Source organism: Podospora bellae-mahoneyi, assembly GCF_035222275.1.
Source record: "Podospora bellae-mahoneyi strain CBS 112042 chromosome 1 map unlocalized CBS112042p_1, whole genome shotgun sequence".
Taxonomy (NCBI): domain Eukaryota; kingdom Fungi; phylum Ascomycota; class Sordariomycetes; order Sordariales; family Podosporaceae; genus Podospora; species Podospora bellae-mahoneyi.
This window is the reverse complement of record NW_026946359.1, coordinates 6,333,862-6,360,459: the sequence shown is the minus strand read 5'-3', so window position 1 is coordinate 6,360,459 and position 26,598 is coordinate 6,333,862. Positions and strand designations below refer to the sequence as shown.

Sequence of the window (26,598 nt, the reverse complement as noted above, 5' to 3'; positions counted from 1 at the left end):
CCAAGACCAACGGTTCCTTTCCGCCGACGCAAACAGCTTGGCATGGACGACCACAGACATGCAGAAATCGGATCTCGGGGCATACGGAATGCCCGACCTCGAGGTGAACACTCTCAGGTAAGTCGATGATGGATGGCTCAGTGCTGTCCGCTGTTCCGTTGGCGGAATGAGAGCAAGTTTGGTGACAAGACAATGACGCAGCTGCCCAACAGTTCGCCATACAAATAAGCACTACGCCGAACATGAGATGGACCTTTACAAGGTTTGGTCCAACGATTGAGGAAGCTTGAGCAGAGCATCCCGATGAGGACGGATCGAAACGGCTCTCGATTCAAACTGCGGGGTGGGCAGCCAATCAGTTGAGTCGAATCGACAGATGACGCCGTTATTGGGGGTTATGGGGAGGTGGGATGCCTGTATGTCCGCGCGTCCCACCATCAGGTATAACAAGTCTGAGAGGGAACCTGAGAAGGAAAGCTGAGTTGGTGAGCCTGGTTTCCCTTGAGATCTAGTTCTCGTCTCTGAAAACTGATCCGGCATAGTCTCGCTCTGGGGCTTGGTGACCATGAAGCATCTAACCGTTCTCTTTGCCGCTACCGCAGCCGCTCTGGTTGCCCCTGATCAGGCAATCAAGCTTGACGAGCACCAACCCGCCGTCTCTCCAGATTTGGTACAAACCTGGTGGGATTCCACCGTCTCCCGCTCGGCCAAGATCTTTACCAAGATCGAGAAACGCATCGAAAAGGCCACCAGCGAATTCGACGGCTACTCCTTCGACGGCTTCGACGGCTTCAACAGTGACAGCAACTTACCCCCTCTGCCTCTTCACGAGCGTAAGCCCCGCCGTGGCGACAAGACCAAGACCATCTACGAGTTGATAAAATCCAACAAGTACACCACCAAGTTCGCCTCCCTCCTTGACAACGATGACTTCTCCGACATCAAGGACCTCCTCGACTCCACCTCCCACAACAAGACCCTTTTCGTCCCTACCGACAAAGCCTTTGAGCGCATCCCCCACCACGGCGACAAGCCTCCCCCCAAGGAGTTCGTTCTGGCCCTGTTGAAATACCACATCGCCCCCGGCCTGCACACCAAGGTCGATCTTTACCACAAGCACACCCTCCCCTCCAACCTGTCGCTCGACACCCTCGGCTCCCGCCCCCAGCGGCTGAGGATCTCAACCGGCCTGCTGTTCTCCATCAGGGTCAACGTCATCTCCAAAATCGTCTACGGCAACATCCTCGCCAAAAACGGCATCATCCACGCCATTGACCACATCCTCGTCCCACCCCCTTCCCAGGAGAAGATCATCTCCCTGCTGCCCAACACCTTCAGCACCTTCTCGCTCGGTCTGGAAAAGACCGAACTCTCCGTCCCAGACCACAAAGGCGGCACCCTTTTCGCACCAACCAACTCGGCCTGGCGACGTCTCGGCCCCCGCGCCAACGCCTTCTTGTTCTCCCACCACGGGTTGAAGTACCTCGAGGCACTGCTCAAGTACCACTTTGTCGTCGACCAGACCCTCTACAGCGACGCCTTTTATAATAGTCACAAGGACGAGAAGGCTGCTGTGGAAGATGCAGAGGGCGGAAAGTATTGGCATGTGGATCTGGAGACGCTGCTGGACGACAAGGCAATCGCGGTTGACGTCAAGAGGTGGAAGGGGTGGGTCAGTATTGTGCTGAATGGGTTCACCAAGGTGATCTTCCAGGACGGGATTGCCAGCGATGGTGTTGTCCAAGTGGTGGGGAAGGTTTTGATTCCGCCTCATGGGCATCACGGACATGCTGGGGAGGATGACGACAAGGATATTGAGGTTGAGGAATTGAAGGCTAGGCTGGAGAGGTATGTGGACAGAGACGAGGCCGGGGATTTGTAGCGAAGGACTGCAGTTGGATCTGGGTCGGGATTTTGGGATATGCGAGGAGGTTTGGGGATGAAGACCACTTCCGCTCGTGGTAAAACAGGACACTCGCTTGAGCGGCAGGATACTTTTGATTTCATGACATGTATAGCAAGATTGTACCAAAACACCGTTCTAGCTGCGGTATTCTGACCACAGCTTCTGTATCAAAAATAAACGCCACAAGGTAGTTACACCTCAAATCACAACATCAACCACCACCCCCCCCTCGCCCCCCTCCAAAACCCCCCACCTCTGCTCCCTGTTCCTCCTCGTCCAGACCTCGCCCTCCCCCTTTTCGTCTGCCTCTCTTTCAAAAACCCCAACCTCGTCCCCTAGCACCTCGACCACCCACCCAACATCACGCCTCGTACAGAACAAATGCACCCCCACCAACCTCCCAAAAACCTGTCCCCACGCCGGCCTGCTGTCACTCTTCCTCCCGTGTTGCTGTCCTGCTCCCCCCGTCCAGAAAATAGACGTCAACTCCCCGACCTCCAGCTTCCTCTCCCCCCCGCCGGTCTCGGCTGCCGGGGGTAGGGGCACGCCGTCGTTGTGCAACGCGGTGGCAGAGTTGAGCAGTATCACCAGCGGTCCTCCACTCGCAACCCTGCCCAGCTGGACAGCGAGATTGGCCACGAACCCATGAGCGGCAGCTTTGTCGGTCGACTTGGAGGTGAAAAGGCTGTTGATCAGGGCTGCCGTGCCCATGACCAGGACGGCATCAGGCGTTCCCACCCCGCCGCCTTGGCGAAGAGAAAGCTCAGCGAGGACTTCGACCAGACCGTGGAGGTCAAAGATGCGGGAGATGGAAACGAGGGAGAGACGCTCTTTGACTTTGGAGCCGAGGTCGACGGCCCCGCCAATTCTTGAGAGCTGCTCTGCCAGCACTTGTCGCAGCTTCGGGAGCAGGCTTTGGACTGGCAGGGTGGTCACTATCAAGGCCGTTTTCTCGTGGGCCGCTTGTGTGAGGGCGACGGCGATGGTTTGTAATGCGAGCTGCAATTATTCAGGTTAGGGAGAACCACAAACCAGCGGATGGAGCGGGAAGAGAAGAAGAAAAAAAAAAAAAAAAAAAAAAAGAAAAAAAAAAAAAAAAAAAAAAAAAAAAAGAAAAAAAAAGGGATCACAAGTGAAAGAGGGAGCATACACCAAGAGAGAAGTCGTCATCCTCCGAACTTATCCCCACCACCGAGCCACCATCCAGCCCGCCCAACAAGACATTTTGATCAAAGTCTGCACAGCCGGTGGGATATCTTGGTTTGGTTTGCTGTGTTTGGATGGATCGAGACAATAAGGAGAGTGCGGTTTTGGGTGGAGGGATTAAGGAGTCGAATTGCGTTGTTGTAGTTGTAGTTGTAGTTGTAGTTGTTGTTGTTGTTGGTGTTGTTGTAGTTGTCGTGGGAGGTGCAGGTGGGGGTTGGGTTGTTGTGTCCATTGAACTGCAGGTGTTGTTGCCAAAGTAAATCAATTACAGGCTTTATTTCCGATCAAAAGTCCAAGTCAGATTCGCGTCAAGTCTGGAAAAGATCACTTTTTCGTGTAGTGACTGTGTGGTGTAGCGAATCTGAACTGACTGAGATGTGGTTGAGTGAGCTTGCTCAGGTCAACAAGAAGCAGCTTTACCAACGCCCAACTTACACAGGGAGCAACGAGTCCTCCGCCAACTGTTCGATTGAAAATCGCATTTACGGTGTCAAAATACCTGATGCTGAATATGGGCTACCTGAAAACTCCACTGCCCCTTACCTTGGACATGTAAATGCGCCTCCCAGCCTTTGTTTGCTCGGGAAATCAGAAAGCAACTCATGCTTGGCCACTGACATGCATAACTGCTGCATAAACTTATCCACCGCCCTCAACACCAACACCGTCACCATTCCTCTGACCCAGACTCTGAAAAGTCACCATAACTATATCTGACTAGATCTATTCCTCATAGAAAAGACAGTCTTCCTTTAAGATCCCCATCTCCATAACCGTTTCACCCCAACCCCTAATCCAAACACCGCTTCACCCACAAAACCCTGATCTGACAGCCTGCCCCCTCCCCCCCCCCTTCCCATAAAACCCACCCGTTCCTTACATGAGCCCCTTTGATCTGCCCCATCGCCAGTCCCTTACCCACTAACCCACCAACTACCCACCAAGCAAAGCACCATAATCACAACCCATTGGCTCGACCGCAAAATCAAAATCAATACTGCCTACTCAATTCAAGATTATCAACAACACTACTACCTCTTACACAAACCAACTGTCCCAGAACCACCAGCGCAGTCCCCCTCTCCTTTTGCCAGTGGTTTTTCCGTGAATGTGAGACTTCATCCTGAACAACAGTAACCGAGTAAACTCTCAACCCTTCCTAGGAACCCCAGCAACAAGAGCGACGAAACAAGAAAAGTCATCACCAAAGCAACAACGGGCTCTATGTACAACATTCACCACACATCCCACACGCACAGGGAACTAGGACGCCTCTCGACAAGGAAAAGAAAAAAAAACCTGGCCTGTTCCTGAATTTTCTCCGTGTACTGAAATCAAAAACAACAAGCCATCCAACCTGATCCCGTCCCGTCCGTCTCCTTCGCACCAAAACAAAAAAATTACACGGCTTGACTTCCTCTCCCTTCTCTTCCTGGTTGTTGTCTCATCCACCATCCTCACTGCACGTCATAGACGCTCTCTCCTCTCCCCAAAACACCTCGTAAAAGACCCCATGCGAAGCAGTCGTCCCCGAATCGACCAGTGGTTCCTCTAAACCGCGGTTCCAGGAGCAGGAGGCATGCCCATATCAGAGCTGCCCTGGCCAGGACGCTGGCGCCGTCCGCCCTTCAGACTCTTCATGCGGCCCAAGATTCCACCACTCTTAGGTTGTGGGCCATCCTCGCCGCCTGTGCCGTCCGTCGTCGATCTCCGCTCGAGGCCGTAACCACCCCTGGGGCTGCCGGGAGACTTGGGCCCGGCGTTGGACTCCTTGCGCACGCTGAATCCCTCTTCACCCCTCGCTTGGCCATATTCGTTGAAGAATGGGTTGCGCTCCCCGTTGGCGCCAGCAGAGGCGGGTCCGCTCTCGGAGGGGGATCGGCGAGACCCGTAGGCTCCTTCGGGGTTGGTGGTTCTGCCAGAAGCCTGGAAATCGCGGGGCTGGCGGTTGATGTTGCGGATACGATGGGCGAGGGACTTCTTGCGCTGCAGCCCTTCCTGCATAACCTCTTGAGCACGCTCCTCCTCGCGTTTCTGGATCGCTGTGCGGGCGGCCGGGGCGCCCTCCAAAAAGGTCGACGTGCCGAGCCCGAGGGATTCGTCGCCGTGGAGGACGTTGCCGCGGCTGAGGGGGTCAAACATGGGCAACTCGCCCTTGCTGGTCGTGGGAGGAGCGCCGTTTCTATCCTTGGAGCCCTTGGACCACTCCCTGAAAGCTTCATCGTCGTGTCCACCCAAGAATGTCGAGTGGTCGGGGCGAGCGTTCAGAGGACCAGAACCACCGAGGGTGTTGTTGAGCGAGCCTTCAGGGAAGGCTTGCATAGGTGCACGCCGGCTGCCAGTGCGGTTGCGGTGGGGGTTGAGGGCATCGAAAGGTCCGTCGTGATGGAAAACTGTCCAAAGATTAGAATCAAAAGCTCCAGAAACAAAGAGTGCGAGAACCACATACTTCCTGTTCCATAGATGCTGGTGGCGTCTAATTGATCGATAATGTCGAGCTTGCGGCTGGCGGGCTTCCTATCCTTGCCACCACCCTCGCGTTGCCGACGTTCACGCTCACGACGTCTCTGATCCCGGGCCTTCTTCTCTTCCTCGGTCATGATCTTATCGGCACCGACAATGGAAGAGTCGGAATTTCTACGGGGCCTTCGCTGGTCCTGGCGCTGTCTCGGAGGGGAGCGGGGTGTGTCGATAGGGATCAACAGTTCGGCGTTGGACTGCTTCCGGCCGGCACGCATAGCCTCTTCCTGGGATCGAGTGGGACGGTGGTTGGGCCCTGGGCCATTGCGGCTAACACTCGGCACATTCTCACGTCCCGGTGGCAGAGGACCGCGGCGGCCCATGGGAGGCTTCGGGGCCTCAGCTCTCGCAGCTGCAGAGTTGGACTCCTCTAGCGTCAACGAACCCTGCGAGTCAAGCGGCGTTAATTCAAGGTTCCGTCACAATCTCGTTGTATCAATGGCGGACGCTCAGAAAATGACGAGAAACCTACGAATATTTCTTCGGCCGTGAGCGACGGGCGCTTATCGTATGACGACATGTTGTCGGAAACAGATCGGATATTTGGGTTGCTGGCCCTGTTGGCAATGGTGGGATCCAGAAAAGGGTTGCGCGAAGTAGGGCGCGGAGGAGGGTCGTCAAAGGGCGAGGTTGGACTTTGCTGAGCAGGCGACGCAGCGCGGTTGCGGAAAGGGTTGTTGGAGGGAAGGTTGAGGAACAACCGATCAGACTGCTGATCTAGAGCAGGGCCAGCACGTCAGTAAATCATCAGGTGGGCAGGTTGCGAGCAAGGAACGGCGGTGGATCGGGGACGGCGGCACCATGCATGCAAATGACGACTGTGAGAGGAAGATGAAACACCAATCTCCTTAACATGACACAGCAGGCTCGACGGCAGAGCGAACCGATAGAAATTGCCCAGACGCCAACATCAACGAAAACTGGGAAGTGGGCACACGTCCGCGCAAATCTGTCCCATGTTTTTCGACCCACGCACCAGTCACACTTGACCGCCGCGTGTTTTGAGTTGGGGGGTTCCTCTCCAAGGGATGCTGCAGGGGGACAGGCGCTCAACTCACCGTGATCTGGTTGGGCGGTGGCCATGATGGGCAGGACACGATAAGGCGAGCGTCGGTGAATGCAAAGATGCGATAGGACACGATGCACGATGTGATGTCTGTGTGTGATTGAAGGTTACCGTAGACGCTTCCGAGAGGCGGCCTGGGCGGATGTCGGGTTTTCGTGCTGCTTGTTTTTCTTTCTTTTTTTTTCTTTTTTTTCCCTGTGGCACCGTGTCAAAAATGTCTGGCACTTCATCATTCCTTTGGCTGGAGCTAGCGTCATACCAGTTGTCTGTGTCTGTTGCTAGAGATAAGAAGGACAAGTTTGGCCAACGGTTGTTCGTGGGGCCCCGGGCCCGTCTCTGTTTCAATTCCCCCTTCGAACACCTCCTAGGCAATGCTCCTAGCAGTTGATCTCGGTCTTTTCTCTGTGTGCTAACTTAGCAGCAGCAGCCGGTTCGGAGCAGGTGTTCCGAGATCACACAACAGCGACAGACCCAAAGACTGACTGGCTGGCTCGACTCTATTTCGATCGAGATTCGACTGCACACGCTGTGCTCGCTCGACTGGGCGGCGGGTGCTTTGACTTGGTACTGCCCTGGGGATGATGGGTTGGTTGCGTGGGGAGGAGAGATGGCGCGAAGAATAATTCACTACGTGATGCAGGTCGTTTTGCAACCAAATTGACTTCTGCCCGTGAGAGCCCTTGGGCTGTCGTCGGTAGTAGGCAGATGTCCAGTCGGCAATGTCGCGTCTGTCTGCAGCTGGCAGAGTTGAAGCCCCTGACGTAGGGCAGCCCAGGTTAGGTATCTCGGGAGCAGCAGACGGCAAGAACGCGCACGATGGCTACCAACAGTGATCACTACCGTACCGTATCTGAGAGAAGGTCGAGCACGAACTGCGGATTGATTTTGCGACGCTGCAAGGGCGAAACAGAGGCCGCGGGTTGGAATTGTTGAGACAGAGAGGTAGCGGGCGGATGACTGGCGGCGGACGGGGCTCGCGGAGGAGGAGGAATGGGGTCTTTGGTGGATTCCAGCTCGGGGATCGTCGTTACCAAGAGCTCACCACGCGGCCACCCCGAAGCGAACAAGAGTTCAACCGAGGAAAGGGAGCGACAGAGCGTCAAAAGTGCGAAACTGACTGCTTCCAGCTTAGGTTCTGGATACCTTCTGGATACTGGGGGGATCTTCCACCAGATTGTCGCGAAACAAAACAGGCTGCAGTCTTGCTTCGCGCCGTGGGAAGCTGGAGAATGCTGTGTGGATCGCCCGCGCAGGTCGAGGTGGAGATTCGGGGGCCAGGTAGGTGCGGCGGGAATCTGGGAATCTGCAAACAATGGCGCAGGTACGTGATGGTGGTGATCCTAGGTGCTGTGTTTGCCCACAGGATGCTACACTCAGCTTCAAAGTAAATAAAGAATGCTGCGATAGAAGCAGAATATTAACTCGCCCTCTCTCTTTGTCCCGTTGTTTGGGATGAAAAAGGGATGGGGCGGGGGATGATGATAGAAAGGTGTTGGACTTTGACCCTGAAGACTCCTCCTTGGGTGGTCACGTTAATAAAAAAGTTATGGAACCACCAAGCTCTCCGTCTCGGCGTCTGGGGGTCCGTTCTGGGGGGGGGGGGCAGCAATCGCGAACAACCCTTTTTCTCCTAGGCCCTTCGCTTGTCCACTTGTGTCGCATCCAGATCAGCCACCAACAGCTCTTGAGAAATGAACAACCCCTCGGCAGTGTTTGTTTGCTACGAAAAACGAAGAAATCATGTCAAAAAGGAAACACTACGCAGAGACGACAGGACAGCAGCCGCGCCGTGCTCTCTGCCACGTTCCTAACGGTTGTCCCCTGGTCCACCCAACAAATATCCCGGGCTTGGGCGGTGGAGCGGACGACAAGGAAGGTCACTTCACGATGGTGGACTGACCGGCAACGGGGGTCTGGTCATTGGAATTGCGGTCCTGCCGGCGTCCGGGTGTTTGCTTCTCCCGTCGGCTACGGAGCCGAGAGAGGAGTTGCGGTGATCGCATCAGAGGCACTCAAAACGACAGCTATGGTAAAGTGTGTAGATATCATGTTCACCTCCCTACCAGCTCTGTTTGGTGCCGCCCTCGTCAGCACATGCGTCATTTCTCACCTTCTCCTGAGCCATTTCAGCAGTTCGTGGCAGGTCCTATTTCCCCGCAAAGTCGATGGCCAGGACAGCCCAATGATCGCCAATATAGGAACCCCCCAACGGTGAGCTGCAGGAGCAGGAGTCCAGGTTCGTCCCCCATCTCAGACATCCCACCCTTCTTTTTTCACTTGCTTTTTCCTCCCTCTCCGCGCCCTCACTTCCAGCTCTCGACAACCAAACCAAATCAAATCGAGATCTCGGTGGCTGCAGGTTGGACCCTGAAGATGCAACATCAGCCGGGACACGGGGGACGGGGCACGGTGATGGATCGAGGACCCTTGGGCCGGGGTGTTGATTAAGTGCCAAGTCTTATCATCGACACAATTCCACAATTACCGGCCCCTTCCTTGTCCGCGCCTGCATAAAGGGGGTTTGCCTTTTTTTATGCCGCTTGTGAACTCTGCCCCACCTTCCGAATTCACAGCCAGATCCACAACTCCATGGACCCTGAACTGCGATATCGACAGGTTTGCGGCGGGGTATATTGGGCTACGGTGGACGAGGGGTCCAGCGGGGTCCAGCGGGGTATGAAATGGACTGTAGGCTTATGAGCACCTGGACACCTTGATGTCTAATGCTCGGGTGAATAGGCCAACTTTCGCCCCAAGCTCGACGAAGTTGAAAGTAACTGTTGTTGTTCACTCACTCATCAAGCATCATGAAGAGTACCACGGAAAGACGAGTAGAGGGGTTCAATGATGATGGGAATCCAGCGGTACCTTGTGTGAGCTGTTTTGTGAGATATCACAGGCCAACTCATGGTGCATAACCATCCGAGTGGTGCCTATCATGAGATTTCTCGTCAAATGATGAGCAGTCATAGGATGTCCGACCCCCATGAGACTATAGGCAGTATGAGTAGATGTCTACTGAAGCCCGAGAACATTCCATGGCACCAGATCTACCTCAACTAAAGCAAGAAAGAGCTCTGGATCACAATATCCCCAGTCCATAAGATGTCACCATGGCCTGAAGCCTCAGCCACAGACATGAAGCAACCCAGATCTGGCATGCCCAACACCCAAACTCTGATTCAGTAAGACATGATGACATCTCCCGTCCTACCTACCTCCCATTTCTCAACATCGAAACTCACTCCGAGTTACGTGACAAGCTGACCATGTCGAGAACCAGCCATTGCCTCATCCACAGTGTCTTCGACACCGAGCACGGTTGGACCGATGTTCGATAACTCCGATGTCTATGCCCAACCCAACACCGGGTGTATCTTTGTGCAACCTGCCTCCCACTCCCTCCCTAATCCCCGATCTCGAATGGTCATTGTGTCACCAGCACCAAAGCCCGGCTATCTCGGAACTACTAACGGATCGGACTGAGAATGAGTAGGTCGGGTTAGTAAATCTCCGACCTTTTATTACATCAAAACCGTAGATGTAATAGGACTTGGTCGGAGATGGGCTCTGTACCTACACAAACCTTCTTCGCTGTCGTACAAACACAGCATCCCGTCTCACACAGCCCCTCACGTGGGCGCTCTGTGGCGAAAGAATAATATATGTTATTCTACGCAGTAGCGTGGAAGACAATAGCGGGCACACCCCTTGGCTTCAATAAGAAAGATAGACAAGGCGGCCCCCAAAACCGGTTTCTAGTTTTGGGGAAGAGAGAGAAAGCCGATGTCTTCCCACAGCCCTCAACCCAGGGCCGCGGATGAACGATGCCATCAAAGTGAGTCGGCTCGATACATCGCGTCGTGTTCGGTGTCGAACTACTGGGTTGGTGACCGAATCAAGAGGCTGTGGGAGAATTAGTCTGGGGATGGATGACTTGCATAGGTCTGGCACAAGCAAAACACCAAACACAGCCCAAAAACGTGGAGAAACAACAACTTTGCCCGCTTGTTTCGACTCTCGGGCTGAGCGGTAATAGGACCTATACGTGCGTAGTGTATCACTACCTGACCCAAAAAAACAAAAAAGGTCATCTGAATCATTTTTTGGGATGCTGTCAAGTGTGGGTCGCGGCCCGAGTGAGGGGAAAGCCACACACCATGGAAGCCCTGGCTCCCCCTCATCAAAAGGGCGCACCCTTGAATAAATCAGCACACGCGGGCACGGCCGCGGGCCGTAAGTTACCACTTCTTGAACATGTTTCTCCTGGATATGCCGATCTGAATCGGAAACGACGTGGGAGAGGCGGTGGGCGGTCCAGAAACATCTAGAGGCAACATTCATGTCCGGGAGAAAGGCAAACTTGAGGGTGGTATTGAGGGGGGGCGTTCTGGATGCCTTCCAGGTTCCCTCCCATATCAGCCAATCGTGGATTTTGGAGAGTTGAATGCCCCCCCTGCTCACGCCCTACGATCTCGTTCCCACCGCTCGCAAAAGCCGGGATACAGTGTGAGCAGTGAACACTTCGGCTGACCCGTTGCAGCGATGCCGTTTTCTTAGCGTTGTGTAAGGAAAAGTGGAAGGTCGAGATGCACCGAAAGGGAGCGCGGATCTATGTTTTCGTAGGGATTTAATAATAGGCGCTGATGGTCGATAGCACCGCCGCGGGCTTTGGGACGGCCGTTTGATAGGTGCGTAGGCGACAGACAGACAGCAACTGCAGTTTCCAAGGCTTCCATTTCCGAAAGGGCGTCGGGTTTATCGTTCGTTTTCAAAAGAAGCAGGCAAAAGTGTCTGAAAGAAAAAGAAACACATGACTTTGTTATTTGCAAGTTGGCTTGGATATCCCTTGGGTGCAGGATGGAGGAAGCATGAGTTGGAATTCCAAGTTTGCACAATCCCACTTTCCCCAAAAGTGCGTTTCCTGCACTGTGCGTCGGGCACGCGAGGAGAACTGCTGTCCGCCTACCAGAAGGCGACACAAGCCAGCGCCAACGCCCCATGAACAACCCTGGCAAGCCCAATGCCTGTCGTTTCTCTGTATAATGCTCAAATGCGAACTGTCAACAAAGACACGAATCAGATTGGGCTGCTTGCTGGCTGTGCCTGAAACGGCTGTTCAGAGTGCCTCCTCCAACCGACGGTGAGAGCTTCGGTGTCGCCCTGGGCGCACACCCGCACTGTGCGGTCCATGCGTCTGGTCGGGGCGAGGCCAGCAACTGGAGAGCCTGCCCACCTCTTCGTCCCACAACGGGGGGGGCGGACGCCGAGCCCGCCCCAGCATGGACCTCGCCCGTCAGCCTGTCAGGTTGGCCCAGCCCAGGTCTTTCAGGTCTCCAGCACCAAACACTTTCCATTCTCTCTCCCTCGCTCTCCTCTGCCCTTCTCCTTTCCCAAATATCGTCACCGTCTCCCGCCCTTTGACAGCAATAGCACAGAAGGGCTATTCTGAGGGTAAGAAGCCCCCTTCCCCGTGCCCATTGTTTGCCATCGTCGTGTCTTGTTTTTCTCGTGCCTGGTCCACAACTGCGAGCTAACCACGATCCGCCCGCTTAACAGGCCTGATCTCTGTTCCTTGCCACCCCTTCCAACCCTTCCAACCCTTCCACGGTCGGAAAGCAGGAAATCCTTCCCCCTCCATTCGACAACTCACCTCACCACAACCGAACCCGTCGTCGACACATCGACCCCGGCCGACCCGCGCCTTGATCGAACACACTCCCCCATTGCGGATATCAATAGGTGAGTTGGAAACAAGACAGAGATGCATTTGTTGTTTTTGGCTTCGTTTTACCCCCCTAAGAAAAGGGCTCAGTTCCGGTCCCGAGTTCTGGGCGGATGCGAGACGTCCTTGTCCGCCTTTTTCACCGTCCTCATATTCCGAGGCGAGACTCCCCGTCATCACGCATCTGATCTGCCCACTGCACCGATGTCCCTTGGTTGCACCGGGTGAAAGACTTGAGCCGTTCCTTTGACTACACTACACCACACTACCTCACCGCCTGTGCCCAGTTTTTTCCCTCATCCGGTTCTACCCTAAGCCCCAGACCTGAAACCTCGAAACACGCCTAGGCAAGAGACTAACGGCTCCATTTAAACTACAGCCTTTCGCAACGTCCGAACGACTTCAAACCCTCTCACTGTCGATTAACCACTGAATCTTCTCGGAGCGAACACATGACATCCGCCAACAGCATGACTACCATGGTACGCATCCCTTTCTTCGGTCGGCGATGATGCATCTCGCTTTTGCCCATGGCCTTGATGGCCGTCGATCGGAGCGAATGAAAAAAAAAAATGAAAAAAAAAAAAAACAAAAAAAAAAAAAACATCTTGTTCGAAATGACCGCTGACATGTTCGTATAGGATCTTCGCGTCGGTAACAAGTACCGCATCGGTCGCAAGATCGGTTCCGGTTCTTTCGGCGACATCTACCTGGGCACCAACATCATCTCGGGCGAAGAAATTGCCATCAAGCTCGAAAGCGTCAAGGCCAAGCACCCCCAGCTGGAATATGAGGCCCGCGTCTACAAGTCCCTTGCCGGTGGTGTTGGCATTCCCTTCGTGCGGTGGTTCGGCACCGAGTGCGACTACAATGCTATGGTCCTGGACCTCCTCGGCCCCTCCCTGGAGGATCTCTTCAACTTCTGCAACCGCAAGTTCTCGTTGAAGACGGTCCTGCTCCTGGCCGACCAGTTGATTTCCCGCATCGAGTACATCCACGCCAAGTCGTTCATCCACCGTGACATCAAGCCCGACAACTTCCTCATGGGTATCGGTAAGCGCGGCAACCAGGTCAACGTGATCGATTTCGGTTTGGCCAAGAAGTACCGCGACCCCAAGACGCACTTCCACATTCCTTACAGAGAGAACAAGAACTTGACTGGCACCGCTCGTTATGCGTCTATCAACACTCACCTGGGCGTCGAGCAGTCTCGCCGTGACGACATGGAGTCTCTCGGCTATGTCATGCTCTACTTTTGCCGCGGATCTCTGCCTTGGCAGGGACTCAAGGCTGCCACCAAGAAGCAGAAGTACGACCGCATCATGGAGAAGAAGATGACGACGCCCACCGATGTGCTGTGCCGCGGGTTCCCTAACGAGTTTGCTATCTACCTGAACTACACTCGCTCGCTCCGCTTCGACGACAAGCCGGACTACAGTTACCTCCGCAAGATCTTCCGCGATCTCTTCGTCCGCGAGGGTTTCCAGTACGACTATGTCTTTGACTGGACTGTGTACAAGTATCAGAAGAACGCCCAGGCCATCCAGCAGGCTGCCAACCAGCCCGGTCAGGCCGCCGCCGAATCCAAGGACAACACTGCGGCCGCCCGTAAGGAGAGCCAGCCCGCTGCCCCCCGCGGAACCAGGAAGGTCGGCGAGACCCCCGAGACCAACCGTGCCGTCGGAGGAAGCGACAGGATGTGAGTTACAGCCCAAAAGCATTCCTAGTAAGGAATCATATTTCCTTCGAGTTTGGTGTGCTCATCAACGCTGGCCGGAGGGACAATGCTGACATGGAGTGCTGACAATCAGTTTGCGATAAATAGGCTGCGCTCGGCCGCTAAAGGTCAAGGCGCTGGCACAGGATATGCTTCCAAACAGTACCGCCCCATGGAGTGAAGCAACACCTGATACTGGCAATTTTCACACGGAACCCTCTTTCCCCTTGGGTTGTAGCATTAGTGGATTCTCATCGATTGTGTGTGGGTTATGGTCGACCTGCGGCCCCCACTATGAATTGTCCTTGATTTCTACGGCAGAGCACATTCTCGTGCTCTGCCGGGAGCGGATCAGCATCGATAGCAGATACACGCCTCAGCACCCAGTTTTACGAATTGCGTCTTTTTTCTTTTTCGTTTTTCGGCATCTCATCAGTTATGACCCCCTTTTCCTTCTGGCTCGGATGACTGTTTATTCACAAGTGTTCTCGCAAGCTGCTTGGCCCCTATGGCTAGGAGCTTGGAGAGGATTTCGGACTGGGTAAACTGATCGGACGAACGGCATGCCCGGCACTCTGACTTGTTCGGGGTGTCGAATATCGAGAGACGGTCGGCTGTCGGCGGACCAGATTCAACATAATGCTGCGCAACTTGGTTGGATTGGGGAGACTGCTTGTCTGTCGACGGTTTCGAGCAGCTGGTTTTTCGGGTCGCCACAGCAGATTGACAACACAAGGCACACCGCTTTCGACACGGACTACCGCGCTCAAACTTTTCGTTCTTGTTTTTGTTTTCTGTTTTTTTCCATTATGCCTTTTCGTCACTTGCACTTCATCGCATCGGGATCCGCTTGTGGGGAGGTCAGGGGAAGAAGCGTTTTCTTTTGCAATGATGGGCAAGATGAGATGGAGATCTGGCAAAGCCGAACTTGCGTCTTTGGTGATTTCCGCTTCCCGGTGGTACTTTGAAAGGGCTTGCGGAGGCGTAGTTGGAGATCCAGAGGCATGTCGTTGCATTTGCTTGGCAGGGAGGTTTTGAGTCGAGGAGGCTGTGACACACGGGGATGGCTGGTTGGGGGAAACTGCGGAGTGGGATGGATTGGCCGCTGGCGGTGATGTGATTCAGGAGAGAGGACCATGGGATCACGCACTAGCTAGTACTGTACCATCTCCGTGGACCTTCTTCGGAGAATTTTCCCTGCGGTCATGGTCGGGGAAGCCGGACGGGAATAAGTGGAACTAGGAAGCTGCGCCGGGTCCGGGTGTGGGAAGGCGACTCGCACTCAAGACTGAACTGGGGACGGCAGGCAATGCATGGCGGCAGGTAGTTTTCATAAATTCAGGTCTTGTTTTGCTCTTCACCAGTCTGCCAGTGATTTTTGTGTGAAAGCATGACTGCTGTTCCAGGATAATTCCCGGGTTGGATCAGGTATGTTCGCAAAGCGACCATTGAACTGAAGCGGGTGGCTCAGCCTCCTTTGGTGTGCTGCATGGAAAAGTCGGTGTCTGGTGTTCTGGTGAGGCTGTGTGAATGTCACACGCAGATTGCAGAATACGCAGTCATAGACCGAGTGAGTGACTTTTGCTTGGCGGGCAGTAACCGAGTACGTAGACCACTGAGCAAAGAAGCAGCAGCTAGGCAGGCAAATGTGTATAAGAAGGGATGTAGGTTAGATACCTGAGGTTTTCTTCTTGTTCTAGAAGAGTTATCTTTTGGTGTGTGATAACTGATAGAATCGATCTTCATAATTGCTCCCTTGATTGATTGGTTTTCTTGTTTTTTGTTATTTTTTATTTTTTTTATTTTATTTTTATTTATTTATTTTTTTATTTATTTTTATTTATTTATTTTTTTTGTTTTACGGGAGGAGCAGACTGGCTTTGTCAGGGTTCATTCCCATATAAACAGCTCGCCTCACACGATTTTATTTTCAGTTCCCCCAACTTTCCCGCTGCGACGACACAAACAGCCTGAATACGTCACTGACACACTTGCTACGACACTCCTTCCACCTTTTGGTCCGTACCAGATCCTCGACGCAAGCAGCGATGGGCTTGCAATCGGGGAGCACGGCGAACCTCCCTCCCACGGCGGGCATCAACATTGACATTGACGTCACCGCTCCTCAAACGGCCACCGACGGCGGGATGAAGCTCTCCAAGGCGGGGGTGGAGCTGCTGGTGCTGACGTTTAACTGCGCGAAGAATGTCGTGGATGTGCCTGTTTTTGGGGGGCATTTGCGGGATGCGCTGCTGGGACAAGATGGTTTGCCCGAACTGGTGGTGATGTGTGTTTTTTTTTTTTTTTCTCTTTTCCTCTCACCCCGCCCACCCCACACCAGTTCCCCGTCTGATCTTTTTCGGATGGTTTCTTGCTAACTTGATGGGTTCAGGTCGCTCCAGGAAATTGCACCGCTGTCATACTCCTTCCTCGGGGAGTGGTGGTTGAGGGGGTATTACGACGCTTTTGGGCAGGCGTTGAATCTCGCTGCTGCCGGGCAAAAGTACACGCTTGTGAAGGGGAAGAACGTGGGCATGACGGCGCTGTTGGTGTTTGCGCTTTGTCCCGAGAGGATTTCTGGAACGCTAGAGGAAGGGGAGGTGGGCTTTGGGGCCGCCGGGATGGGGAACAAGGGGGCGGTGGGGGTGAGGGTGAACTATCAAGGGCAGGAGCTGACGTTTGTGGCTACGCATTTGGCGGCTATGGAGTGGAACCTCAAGAAGAGGAATGCTAATTGGAGGGCGGTGGTGGGTGGGCTGACGTTTGAGGATCCGCGGGTGGTGCTGCCGGGGGTGTTTGGGGAGAGGCCGGCGACGACGCAAGTGGATAGGTCGGGGGCGGGGGAGAGGTCGATGCCGCTGGAGAGGACGGGGAGTATGGATTCTAGTGAGGAGGAAGACGCGCCGCTGCTTTCTCCGCCTTCCACCTTCTCGCTTGTCAGCGACGACACACCCGCCCTGACGCCAGAGCAAAAGCGACGGCTCCAAGACATCTCCATCTTCAAACCTACCTCGCACCTTTTTGTGGCGGGCGACCTCAACTACCGCATCTCCTCCACCACCCCCCCTCCCGGCTCTGCCTTCCCCAGCTTTGACCCAGCCTCCGAAAACCACTACAGCCACTTCTTCTCCCGGGATCAGCTCACTCAAGAACGCCTCGCCGGTCGGACATTCCACGGGATGTCCGAGGCCGAGGTCACCTTTGGCCCAACATACAAGTACGATATTCTGGACTCGCCAGAAGGGGCAGTGAATGAGGCTGCCGCAGCAGAGGGGAGCGAGGTTCCCTGGAAATTTGCCTCGCACCGATGGCCGGCGTGGACAGACCGGGTTTTGTTCAGCGCTGCCGAGGGGGCAGAGGTCGAGACGGGTGTGTATGGGAGTTTGCCTGTGGTGCAGAGTTCGGATCACAGGGCTGTTTTTTGGAGGGGGAGGGTGCCATTGCCTGATGGAGATAAGAAGCTGGAGGGGGAAGTTGTAGGAAAGAAAAAGCTCCCGGTCGATATTGATGTCTGGGCTTGGGGGAGGAGGCAGACGGCTAGGAGGAGGGAGCTGGTGGTGGGTTTGTTGGCTTTGGTTTGGAGTACCAAGGAGGGAGCGGTTTTCCTGGGGACGATGGCGATGGTGGGGATGGGGTGGTGGTGGTTTGCCCATGGGGGTTTGTTATGAGGACTTGACGGCTTGGCTGGCTTTGTTGGATGGGAAAGCATACATGTCGCAGTGGCTTCATGGGGGGCATAGGCAACGAAGAGTAGACAGCAAAGGGGGAGGGAGTATGGAGTGCTTGGTGATACCCGACTCAGTTTTATTAGAGGTGGTGTTCGCTCATGATACAATTTGAAGGCTTCTTTGTGTTGTTCTGCGGGATGGATGTTTACACGACTGGTTAGCAATTGCTTGTTGAATTCTCGACGTGGCTGTATCAACCTGGGGCAGGTAGACAGCATCAATCAAGTAGTATCCATTCGTAAATGGCTCGGTCAGGAAGCAGCTGGATAACTACGGGGGGCTATTCCCACGCTCAGAGCTGTAATCAGAGCGCTACAAGACAACGCAACATCGCGTTTGATAAATAGGTTGTTCGCAGTATCTCTACCTCCTGCTGATCTCAATAAAAGAGCTACAGTTTCCATCCTTTCATAATCCTATACATTCTCTCGCTTCCTGACCAACTTATACTTCCCCCCGCTCACAACCTCCACCGCCCCTTCCTCCACCTTCTCGCCCAAAAACGACTGCAGCTCTTCGTGACTCCACGAAAACCCCCCTATAACTAACACCCCCATCATCATGGCAATCTGATTGATCGGCATTGTCACGCTCGAATTTGTGAGCATCCCCTGAATGTACTTCCAATACACCTCCCTCTTCTCCTTCTCCTTATCACTCAGCTTCTTCGCCCCTCCCTCCTTTGGCCCTGCCGTCGCCGCCTCCTTCTCCCTGCCCTTCTCCTCTACCGCCTGGCCCTGTTGAGCATCCTCACCCACAGGCACATTCTCATCAGACAGCCTCTCCAAAACGACAAACACGCCCCCATCCGCCGTGCTAACCTTCCTGAGCACCCTCTTCCTCGCCCAGAAGTCACACGCCGCCGCAATGAGATCCCCATCGAGCTGAAGCTCAAGATACAAATCATCTACCGCTTTCTTGACCGGCGTCGTCGAGGAATCCGGTGACGACTGAAACGCATAGATAACCGTCGCCTGAACGGTATCGCAGTCCACCGTCACCGTTCTATCCTCCAACTCCAGCTCCACCCTCGCCTGACCCAGCTGGTTGAGCCAGGTGAGTTTTCTGTCCGATTTCAGATCCTCATACCCCTTTTCGTATTGCTTTTGCAAGTCGAGAATCGGAGCCGGGAGGAGGAAGTGCTCCTTTTCAAAAGCGGGCCAATACATGCGGGAGAGGATGCGAGCGTGGTATCCTGTGTCCTTCTGTTCTTTGCTCTTCTCAGAAGACTGGGGAGTGGCGACTGACTTGCCCTTGTTATCCGGTGTAGCCAGCACTGGGGGTTGCCCTGGGATATTGGATGGTTGTGGGCCACCGGCGTTATTTCTTCGGATTTTGGAATTCAGCTTTCTTGATTCTTGGATATCTCTGATCATAACGTCGCACTTTTGGAGGGCGGCTTCTCCGAAGCGTCGTTTGAGGAGGTTGAGCACCCGCATTTCTTGTTCGAAAGATTTGGGGTCTCCTAACAGACGCTCGGCGATGACAGCGGTGAACTCGTTGATGAAAACATCCTCTGCTCCCAGGGCCGAGATCAAGGTGCCGATCACATCCTCGGACTTGGGACGCTTGTAGTTGGCGCCAGCGTCAACAGGGTCAGGAACCCAGTTGAGGTCGTTCCAGTCCAGTTCTTGGTCATCATCCGTGGCACCAGCGCGACGGACAGAGGCGGATTCGTTGAGGAGCTTGGCGAGCTCGACCAGTTTGTTGACCTTCTTCGCGCGGGCCAGAACTGGTCCCTGCCTATGAGCTGGTGCTGGAGCAGGGGTCGATGGGTTGCTATCCCTCCCTTGCCTGCTGCGTGTGGTGGGTGTTTTGCATGTCGTAGCCGTTGATGAACCAGCAACACCTGGCGTCGAATATGCCTGCGCTTTGATCTCTCTTCGGCCGAGGTCGGCAGCAGCAGCTGTAGGACCGGACGCCCCTCGCTGCAATCTCTCGTCCTCGTCAATCTGCTGAACCTTTGCTGCAGCTTCAATCTCCTCTTTGCTGGCCAGCAGGCCGGCCACTACTACCCGCACGGAGTCTTCACGCTGGACGAGATACAGCTGCAGTCCTGGCTCGATATTCCCCAACAACACCTTGCTGTGATCAAGTGCGTGGAATGTCTTGATGATGTGGATGTACGTCTGCAAAATCTCTAGTGTGCTGCACCCAGGATGTAACAATCTTTGTTCCAGCGCCTTCGAGAAGTTTTCCGTGAGCAACTGTCTCCGAGTAGTAGTCGTGATAGTAGCCTTCAAATCCTCCAGCGCACCCTTAGCATCCGGCCAGGCAAGAACAATGTCGAACAGCTCCTGAATACGCAACGCAGCCAACCGGCCCAAAGCCAGTGACTGGCATGCCTTGAGATCGGCCAGTGACATCGGCGTCGCGTTGATCCACGACAGAACCTGGACATTCAACTGTGCATACCGGTTCTCGACCCAGTCCTTGAGCGACTTGATACAAGAAGAGGTGGCAGCTGGCACTGTCGCATCCCCTCCAGACCCCCTCGAAGTCGTAAAAACACTGCTGGCCGCAGCCGTCCCAGCACCCCCAACCACATTCCCCTCCTCAGGATCGCTCGCTGCCCAAACTCCCGCATAAGCTCCCTTGACAAATCTCGACATCATATCGTTCATAACCTCCGCAAACAGCACTTCAAACCTCTCGCCCGTCAACCCAACATTATGCAGTTGCTTCACCAACCCCCCCAACTTTCTCTTCGCCGCCAAAACATCGAAATCGTTCTCCTGGGGAATAGCCGGTGGCGCCCCCCAAGGCCCCTTCTTACTACCCAACCTAACCATCAACCCCTCCACACCCAATATCACCCCGGCCAGCTTCGTCAGAACAACTTTCACACTCCCCATCACCCCGCCTTGCGAGGCAGAATTCGCAATCAGCGCATGGATATCCCTCTTGAACTTCATCCCAAACGAGCTATTGTCCTGCTCCCCGGAAGCCCGTCTCAACCCCTCCAACAACGAATTCAACCCCTCAAAATACATGCCCAACGCCCCCTCCAGCGTCTCAATCGTGCTCATCACCACGGCCATATGCCTATCATACTGGCTCCCTCCACTCCACTCCCGGCCACGTCCGGCAGCAGTAGAATCAACCGAATGCTTATTCCTCTGATGCCTCCGGTGGGTAACCCCCTGAGCTGCCAAAGTCCCAGCAGCAGCAGCAGCAGCAGCGGTGTCCGACCCCCCCGCCAAAAGGGGCACCACCCACATGGCGAAGTGCGCCCTCACCTGGCTTACATACCACCCTATCACGTCCCTCCTCTCCCTCGCTTCCGGTAGCACAGCCTCTGCATTCTCTAACAGGGACAAACACTGCAGAAACTGCTCCCGTTCCTCGTCTACCTTCTGGTTCCTCCGACGCCGTGATTGAGGTTGCTCTCGGGCAGCAGTCAAACTCTCCAGTGATAAGCCGGGACTTGATTCCCCCGCTCCCGGAGCTGGACCGGCAGCACTCGCAGGGAGAGCCACCCGTGAAGTTACAACCTCCCACGCCTGATCATACGCCCTCTGGTGCTCATTACCTGGCGCATACTCATTACCTGGCGCATATGGATGTGGTGGCTGTGGTTCAGGTGTGCTATGCCCCAGCGTGGCCGACGACGAAGGAGCAAGATAGGGGTCAACACTATGACCAGCACCACTCCCTAATTTCGAACCCCCCAACCCCTGTCCCGGATCTGGATACTGAACTCCCGCTACCGCAGTGGTACTGGTAACCTCCCCGCTGAAAACAGACTGGAAAACCCTTTTCCTCCGCTGCTGCCTCCAAGCAGAGGCCACAACTAGACCTGCCATCGCTAGGCTGCTGTCAAGTCCGTTGATCAACAACAAAACTTCAGCGGACGGCAACCGGCCCGCACAGCAATTTCCCTCCCACTTTTCCTCCCAGCCCGTCACCGACCTCTTCCCTCCACAATCCGGAAACCCCGAGAATTCTGCCCGATCTCCCTCCGCTTCAATGCCGAACCTATCCCGCACCCGGTGCCTAGATCCCCTTGCGGTTTCTCCAATATCAGAATCCCAAGCCCTTTTGATCACCCGGTAACTTTTCAACCCGAGACTTCCAGATCTCAATCTCCAGGCCAAGATCGAGGCCGGTGAGCTGGTCTAGCCTGCACCACACACCCGCGTTTTTCCACGCCCCAAAACTTCCAATCGCAAGAATTTCCCTAGACGGCCTTTAGGTAGGTAGGTAGGTAGGTAGGTAGGTAGGGGGGTGGGGGGCGGCTTCAGCACGCAGACCGGTGGCGTGGTAAAAAAAAAAAAAAAAAAAAAAAAAAAAAAAAATGTTTCGCCTTTTGGAGAGACCGCGGCCCAGTCCACAGAGACAAGAAAAAACGTGGGGAGGAGGAGGAGGAGGAGGTGGTGGTGGCAGGTCAAGAATATCGGCCTGATAGCTGGTCCGTTCGGGGTCTGGTATGTGTGATGTTAGTTTTGAGCTGATGGGTGGTGGTGGTCGCGGTGTGGCGTGGCCCGCTGCTGCCGGCTCAGATCGATAACCGCACCTACACACACTCAAACAAAAGTCCGTTGGTGGTGTGGATTCCCGAGGGACAAATGTAATATTGATTGTTGCTTGCTGTCGATCAACCTCGTTGTGTTCGTCAGCAGATGAATGGTGGACAAAAGTCCCCAAGTTGCTCCTGCCTGCTAAAGATACTTACACCCTCCCAAAACGGCAGCCACACGGTCCAGGACCCACGCAACGGTTAAGGGTGCTCCTGCACTTGCTGATCTGTTCCCAAATGAACGGGTTGCGTGGCAGTGGGAAGGTACAGACCACTCCGTCCCCTCTCAAAAATCGTGAAGAATGGGGCCGGCGTTGGTTTGTGTGGGTTTGCCCGCTTCTTACCCAGCAGCCCACAACGCTGTGTTGTGTTGACGTTCAGCGTCCCAATAGTGGGGCTTTACGCCCCCCTACAAACCCTTTCCCTGGCATTCAGCCAACCCCCAAATCACCACCGCAGCCTCCCGTCCCAGCCTCGCCTGCACCATCATCAAAATGTTTCGCACCCCCACCAAGCGCCAGCAACCTGCATCTGACAATTGCACAGGTAAGATTCTGGAAGGCCAATACTTCCTCCCTCTTTCCAAATCCATCTTTGGAAATAAAAAAACCGCGCTTGTTTGACCCTTTTGCCTTCCTTCAGGTAATCCGCCGCAGCTGCCAAGAGCTCCAAATTTCCCAGGTCTTAAGCGCGAACTAACGCGCGCTAGAGGCGGATAACGTCAATAGTGCAGATCCTTCCACCAGCCTAAATTATGCAGTAAATCGATAGACATCCTCCGTTTTTGCTCTACCCCTACCCCCCAGCTTAGGTAACCCGGCAAGGTGTGCATACATCTTTCTCCCACCCGGCATCTCTCCCACATCCCTCAAGCCGCACGTGCCAAAACAACACCACCACCACCACCACCACCACCACTCTCGGTAGCCCCCAACCCAATCGTCCCCTTCACGGGAAAACCTCGCGCGGGATGTTCGCTGCCTCACCGCGGCACATGAAGCATCGCTTGCTATTGCTTGCCCTGTCTGGCCTCCTGATGAAGAAGGCGGTCAACCTAACAAGCAAATCCCCCCTCTCCTCTCCCCGCATTTCCATTCAAACACACCCCAACAACAACAACAACAACAACAACAACAACAACACAAACCGTCTCATCCAAAACGGACATCTTCGTCTACATATTTAACATGGACCATCGTATTGGTCGGATTTATTCTCATCGACAAGACGGCCCGGATTTATCGGGGTCCTCCATCTATAATTCCCTGCATGTGCCACGTTTTGAGGCGTTCTCACAACCAAAAAAATGCATTCGTTAGCTGACAAAGTTCATCCCATCGTCATCAGTAATAATCATCATATCGGAAATGCAATATTGAAACACCACATGCTCTTGCAAACCAACACACTAACCATCAAAACCAAGCAACGGGGAAAATACCTCCTCTAACAAACCCTCCAAGTTTAGCACTTTGTTGACGTCTTCTGGCTTGTCCTCGACAACAACTCTGCCTCCATGCGCCACACCTCATCTCGTCGTGTGTGAACCATCTCCCCCAACCACCACAACTTCCGTTCCACAAGCCAGTAATCCTCGACAACAATAGAAATCATTCTCATTATCGGTTTCCAATTCAAGAACCCCCCCTCCCCCCGTCTATTGCCAGCGCAGCGCTTGTGCAATTCCGCCTTGGTAAAAACTGAACACAAGCGTAGTCGTTGGGCCCTGTCCGGTTCGTCTCGTACACCATGAGATCTGATATCCTGCCGCCACTTTGAGTCCCAGCAGTGAGATTTGTCAAGAACGCCATGGTTCCATCCCGCCGGTCTTATCTCGCCATCTCGATATCGTACCACTATCACGGAGCAAATCAGAAAACCTACCTGTTGTTCGGATACCCATTCCTGCCAAAGTTCCGGCCAACATGGTGAGCGCCATCCGTCTCTCTGTCACCACCCCTCCTCATGGCGTCGTTAGTCCTGTAAGGAAACAAAAAAACCCCACAAGGATCCTGGCACCCGGTGTGGAGCTCACCGGGTTCCAGGGCTTAGCTGGTGGTGCATCGCACCGTCACCTTGGTCCGCCCACGGGTAATCCTCAAAACTTGACATCGGCCTTCCACCTATCGCACTGGCGGGTTCGTATAGACGCAATCCGTGAATGCTGGCCGCGAGAAGCACCCAGTGATACCATACCATATCCCAGGTGAAACCCAGCCATCATCGGGTCACCATGGGACGCCCCCCTACGGCGCAGTGTCTTTCTAGAAGCTGTCTCATTCTCTTGAAAATGTTGAGCTGGCCACTCGATGTTGCAACGGGGGCTGGTGTTGTCGCATCACCTGGTTCCACCCTGTAGCTAGGAAATAAGCGCGTCCTCTTGTTGACATCGTGGCTGACCGTAGATAAAAAAAGACGAACGAGCCGTGCTTGGACAGGGATCGGTCGCTGCTGCCTGCCGGGGGTGTCCCGTTCTCCGGGTCTCGTTACGGATCCAGCAAGGTCCAATTCTAAGGAAGCCGGTCCCGATAACACTGGCTCTAGCAACACCGGCACCGAGACAGCAACGGCATCTCAAAGAAGAACCCGGGCCATTCTCCACAGATTGCCTTCACCCAAGTCTTTTGCACTATCTGCTCAAGTAGCCAACGGCAGAGCGGCCGGAGTCGGCAATGTTGGAAGCGGGCCCCGGTACCGGGGTGTAACGAGCCTCGGGGAAGCGGGATTGAGCCGCAAATGGTTGACCCGCATGGGACCGTTGCCAGACAAACACAGTTCATTCTTGTTTACAGCAATCCGGGCGCATAACAACAATCTCCACCGATCAGTGAAAATTTATGACCAGGAGAAAATGCACTTACGATCTCCCGATGCCGTGGTCGTGTTTCATAACATCGATGCAGAGTCAGCAACCGTCCTTGCATGGTTGAATTGCACCCAAGAAACAGAAAACAAGGGAGGCTTGCCTTCTGGCAAGGGGGTGTAATTGCAGCGAAACAAACCTTGATATGCATTTACCGGGCTGCTGCGCTTCACTTGCTGCGCAGCAATTGTTGGTAACAGGCCGGTCTGGAGACTGACCAACGAGATGTGCCCCAACAGGTATCCCGGGCCAACAGAATAAGAAAGTACTGCCAAACTCACCAGTTCTGTGAGCCGGACCTGGTAGGTGGAAATCCGCTGGCGGGCCGACGGGATCCTCTCCGTCAGCTCATCCCCGAGGGGCGCCTATATGGCCGGTGGCTGCTGACGCTCCAAAAAGGCAACGCTCCATGGAAGAGCATGACGCAGCACAACTGTCGGGTTGCTCGGTTGTGCTTGTGCCGTACACGTCCTCCTGATGATCCGGACTCCGAGCGATGGGTAACACAAGCATATGTGACCGTTCGTATTGTTCAAATCGCCTTCAGACGCAGTGATTTACCATGCATGATATGATGACCGCTTCTCGAACAATTCCAGATGCGATGTCGACGTCGTTGTGGTACAGTTGGATCTAAATCCGGTCTTGGCATCGAATCGCGGAGATATAGCCGGGCCACGGCCTCCGTACGGACGTCTGACCTTCCGGAAGCTGTCGGATCTTCATTAGCGAGCATGACTGCCGGACACCTCGCCGGAGCCGATGGGCCTAGTCAGACCCGGGTCGCCACGCTATCTCGCAAGAAGACACTCGGTGTTTTGAGCTTCCCGCCACCATTAGGCATCTTGGTGGCACAGTGGCCGCGGAAATGGCTAGGGACCCAGCATGCTGGGTGAGCTCGGATGCTCGCGTTGTCACAAAATACGGTGAAAGGTGAAGAATTGCACTCACCACTTGGTCATCTGCTCGCACTGTCATAGCACGAGCCCGGACGCTGCCCATTCACGAGTGTCCAACACGATTTGAGGTGGTGGTTGACATGTTCTGGTTTGGAGCTATTTCTAGCGCGGCTGTGTAACCCTTATGCCAGACTTGACAGCAGCAACTCCCCGCTGAGTGTTATCGCATGGTCTTCGGTCTTCGCGGGTAACAAAGTCATCGCTGAAACAGATCTTCCAGGGGAAAGTTGAGATTGATTTCAGCCAGCAGAATTCTCTCAAACATCATTGGTGCGGGCCCGATGTCGACTGTTGGCCACCCTCGAGTCTCCTAATTGGGCCAGGGCATCCTTGGAGATCGCTTGTTATCTGTGGCCATGATACCAATCTTGTTTGTTCCCACGACGTGG

General features: G+C 54.4%; 7 protein-coding genes across 7 annotated transcripts; 3 read left to right on the top strand and 4 right to left on the bottom strand.

Annotated features, from left to right (window-relative positions):
* Nucleotides 1-152: 152 nt before the first annotated feature.
* QC761_118865 (uncharacterized protein) lies at nucleotides 153-3,344 on the bottom strand (the record flags this gene model as incomplete). The annotated part of the gene is made up of 2 exons (XM_062875173.1): nucleotides 153-2,905; nucleotides 3,057-3,344. 2 exons carry the CDS (start codon nucleotides 3,342-3,344, stop codon nucleotides 2,105-2,107), a joined length of 1,089 nt encoding a protein of 362 aa, XP_062738411.1. The 3' UTR covers nucleotides 153-2,104.
* Nucleotides 566-1,882, top strand: QC761_118870 (uncharacterized protein; the record flags this gene model as incomplete). Its single annotated transcript, XM_062875174.1, has 1 exon — nucleotides 566-1,882. One exon carries the CDS (start codon nucleotides 566-568, stop codon nucleotides 1,880-1,882), a length of 1,317 nt encoding a protein of 438 aa, XP_062738412.1.
* Nucleotides 3,345-4,663: 1,319 nt separating the features above from the next.
* Nucleotides 4,664-6,715, bottom strand: QC761_118860 (uncharacterized protein; the record flags this gene model as incomplete). The annotated part of the gene is made up of 4 exons (XM_062875172.1): nucleotides 4,664-5,505; nucleotides 5,562-6,018; nucleotides 6,105-6,349; nucleotides 6,691-6,715. 4 exons carry the CDS (start codon nucleotides 6,713-6,715, stop codon nucleotides 4,664-4,666), a joined length of 1,569 nt encoding a protein of 522 aa, XP_062738410.1.
* A 90-nt stretch (nucleotides 6,716-6,805) lies between these two features.
* On the bottom strand, nucleotides 6,806-8,360 carry QC761_0021370 (uncharacterized protein; the record flags this gene model as incomplete). The annotated part of the gene is made up of 4 exons (XM_062872073.1): nucleotides 6,806-6,856; nucleotides 7,182-7,265; nucleotides 7,544-7,993; nucleotides 8,316-8,360. The coding sequence occupies 4 exons, from the start codon at nucleotides 8,358-8,360 to the stop codon at nucleotides 6,806-6,808; spliced, it is 630 nt and encodes a 209-aa protein (XP_062738409.1).
* Nucleotides 8,361-12,509: 4,149 nt separating this feature from the next.
* On the top strand, nucleotides 12,510-14,321 carry HRR25 (serine/threonine protein kinase; the record flags this gene model as incomplete). Its single annotated transcript, XM_062875171.1, has 3 exons — nucleotides 12,510-12,905; nucleotides 13,065-14,122; nucleotides 14,249-14,321. Exons 1-3 carry the CDS (start codon nucleotides 12,876-12,878, stop codon nucleotides 14,319-14,321), a joined length of 1,161 nt encoding a protein of 386 aa, XP_062738408.1. The 5' UTR covers nucleotides 12,510-12,875.
* Nucleotides 14,322-16,188: 1,867 nt separating this feature from the next.
* QC761_118840 (uncharacterized protein) lies at nucleotides 16,189-18,600 on the top strand (the record flags this gene model as incomplete). The annotated part of the gene is made up of 2 exons (XM_062875170.1): nucleotides 16,189-16,427; nucleotides 16,533-18,600. 2 exons carry the CDS (start codon nucleotides 16,189-16,191, stop codon nucleotides 17,806-17,808), a joined length of 1,515 nt encoding a protein of 504 aa, XP_062738407.1. The 3' UTR covers nucleotides 17,809-18,600.
* QC761_118830 (uncharacterized protein) lies at nucleotides 18,285-21,674 on the bottom strand (the record flags this gene model as incomplete). Its single annotated transcript, XM_062875169.1, has 1 exon — nucleotides 18,285-21,674. The coding sequence occupies one exon, from the start codon at nucleotides 21,672-21,674 to the stop codon at nucleotides 18,285-18,287; it is 3,390 nt and encodes a 1,129-aa protein (XP_062738406.1).
* Between the last annotated feature and the right edge of the window lie 4,924 nt (nucleotides 21,675-26,598).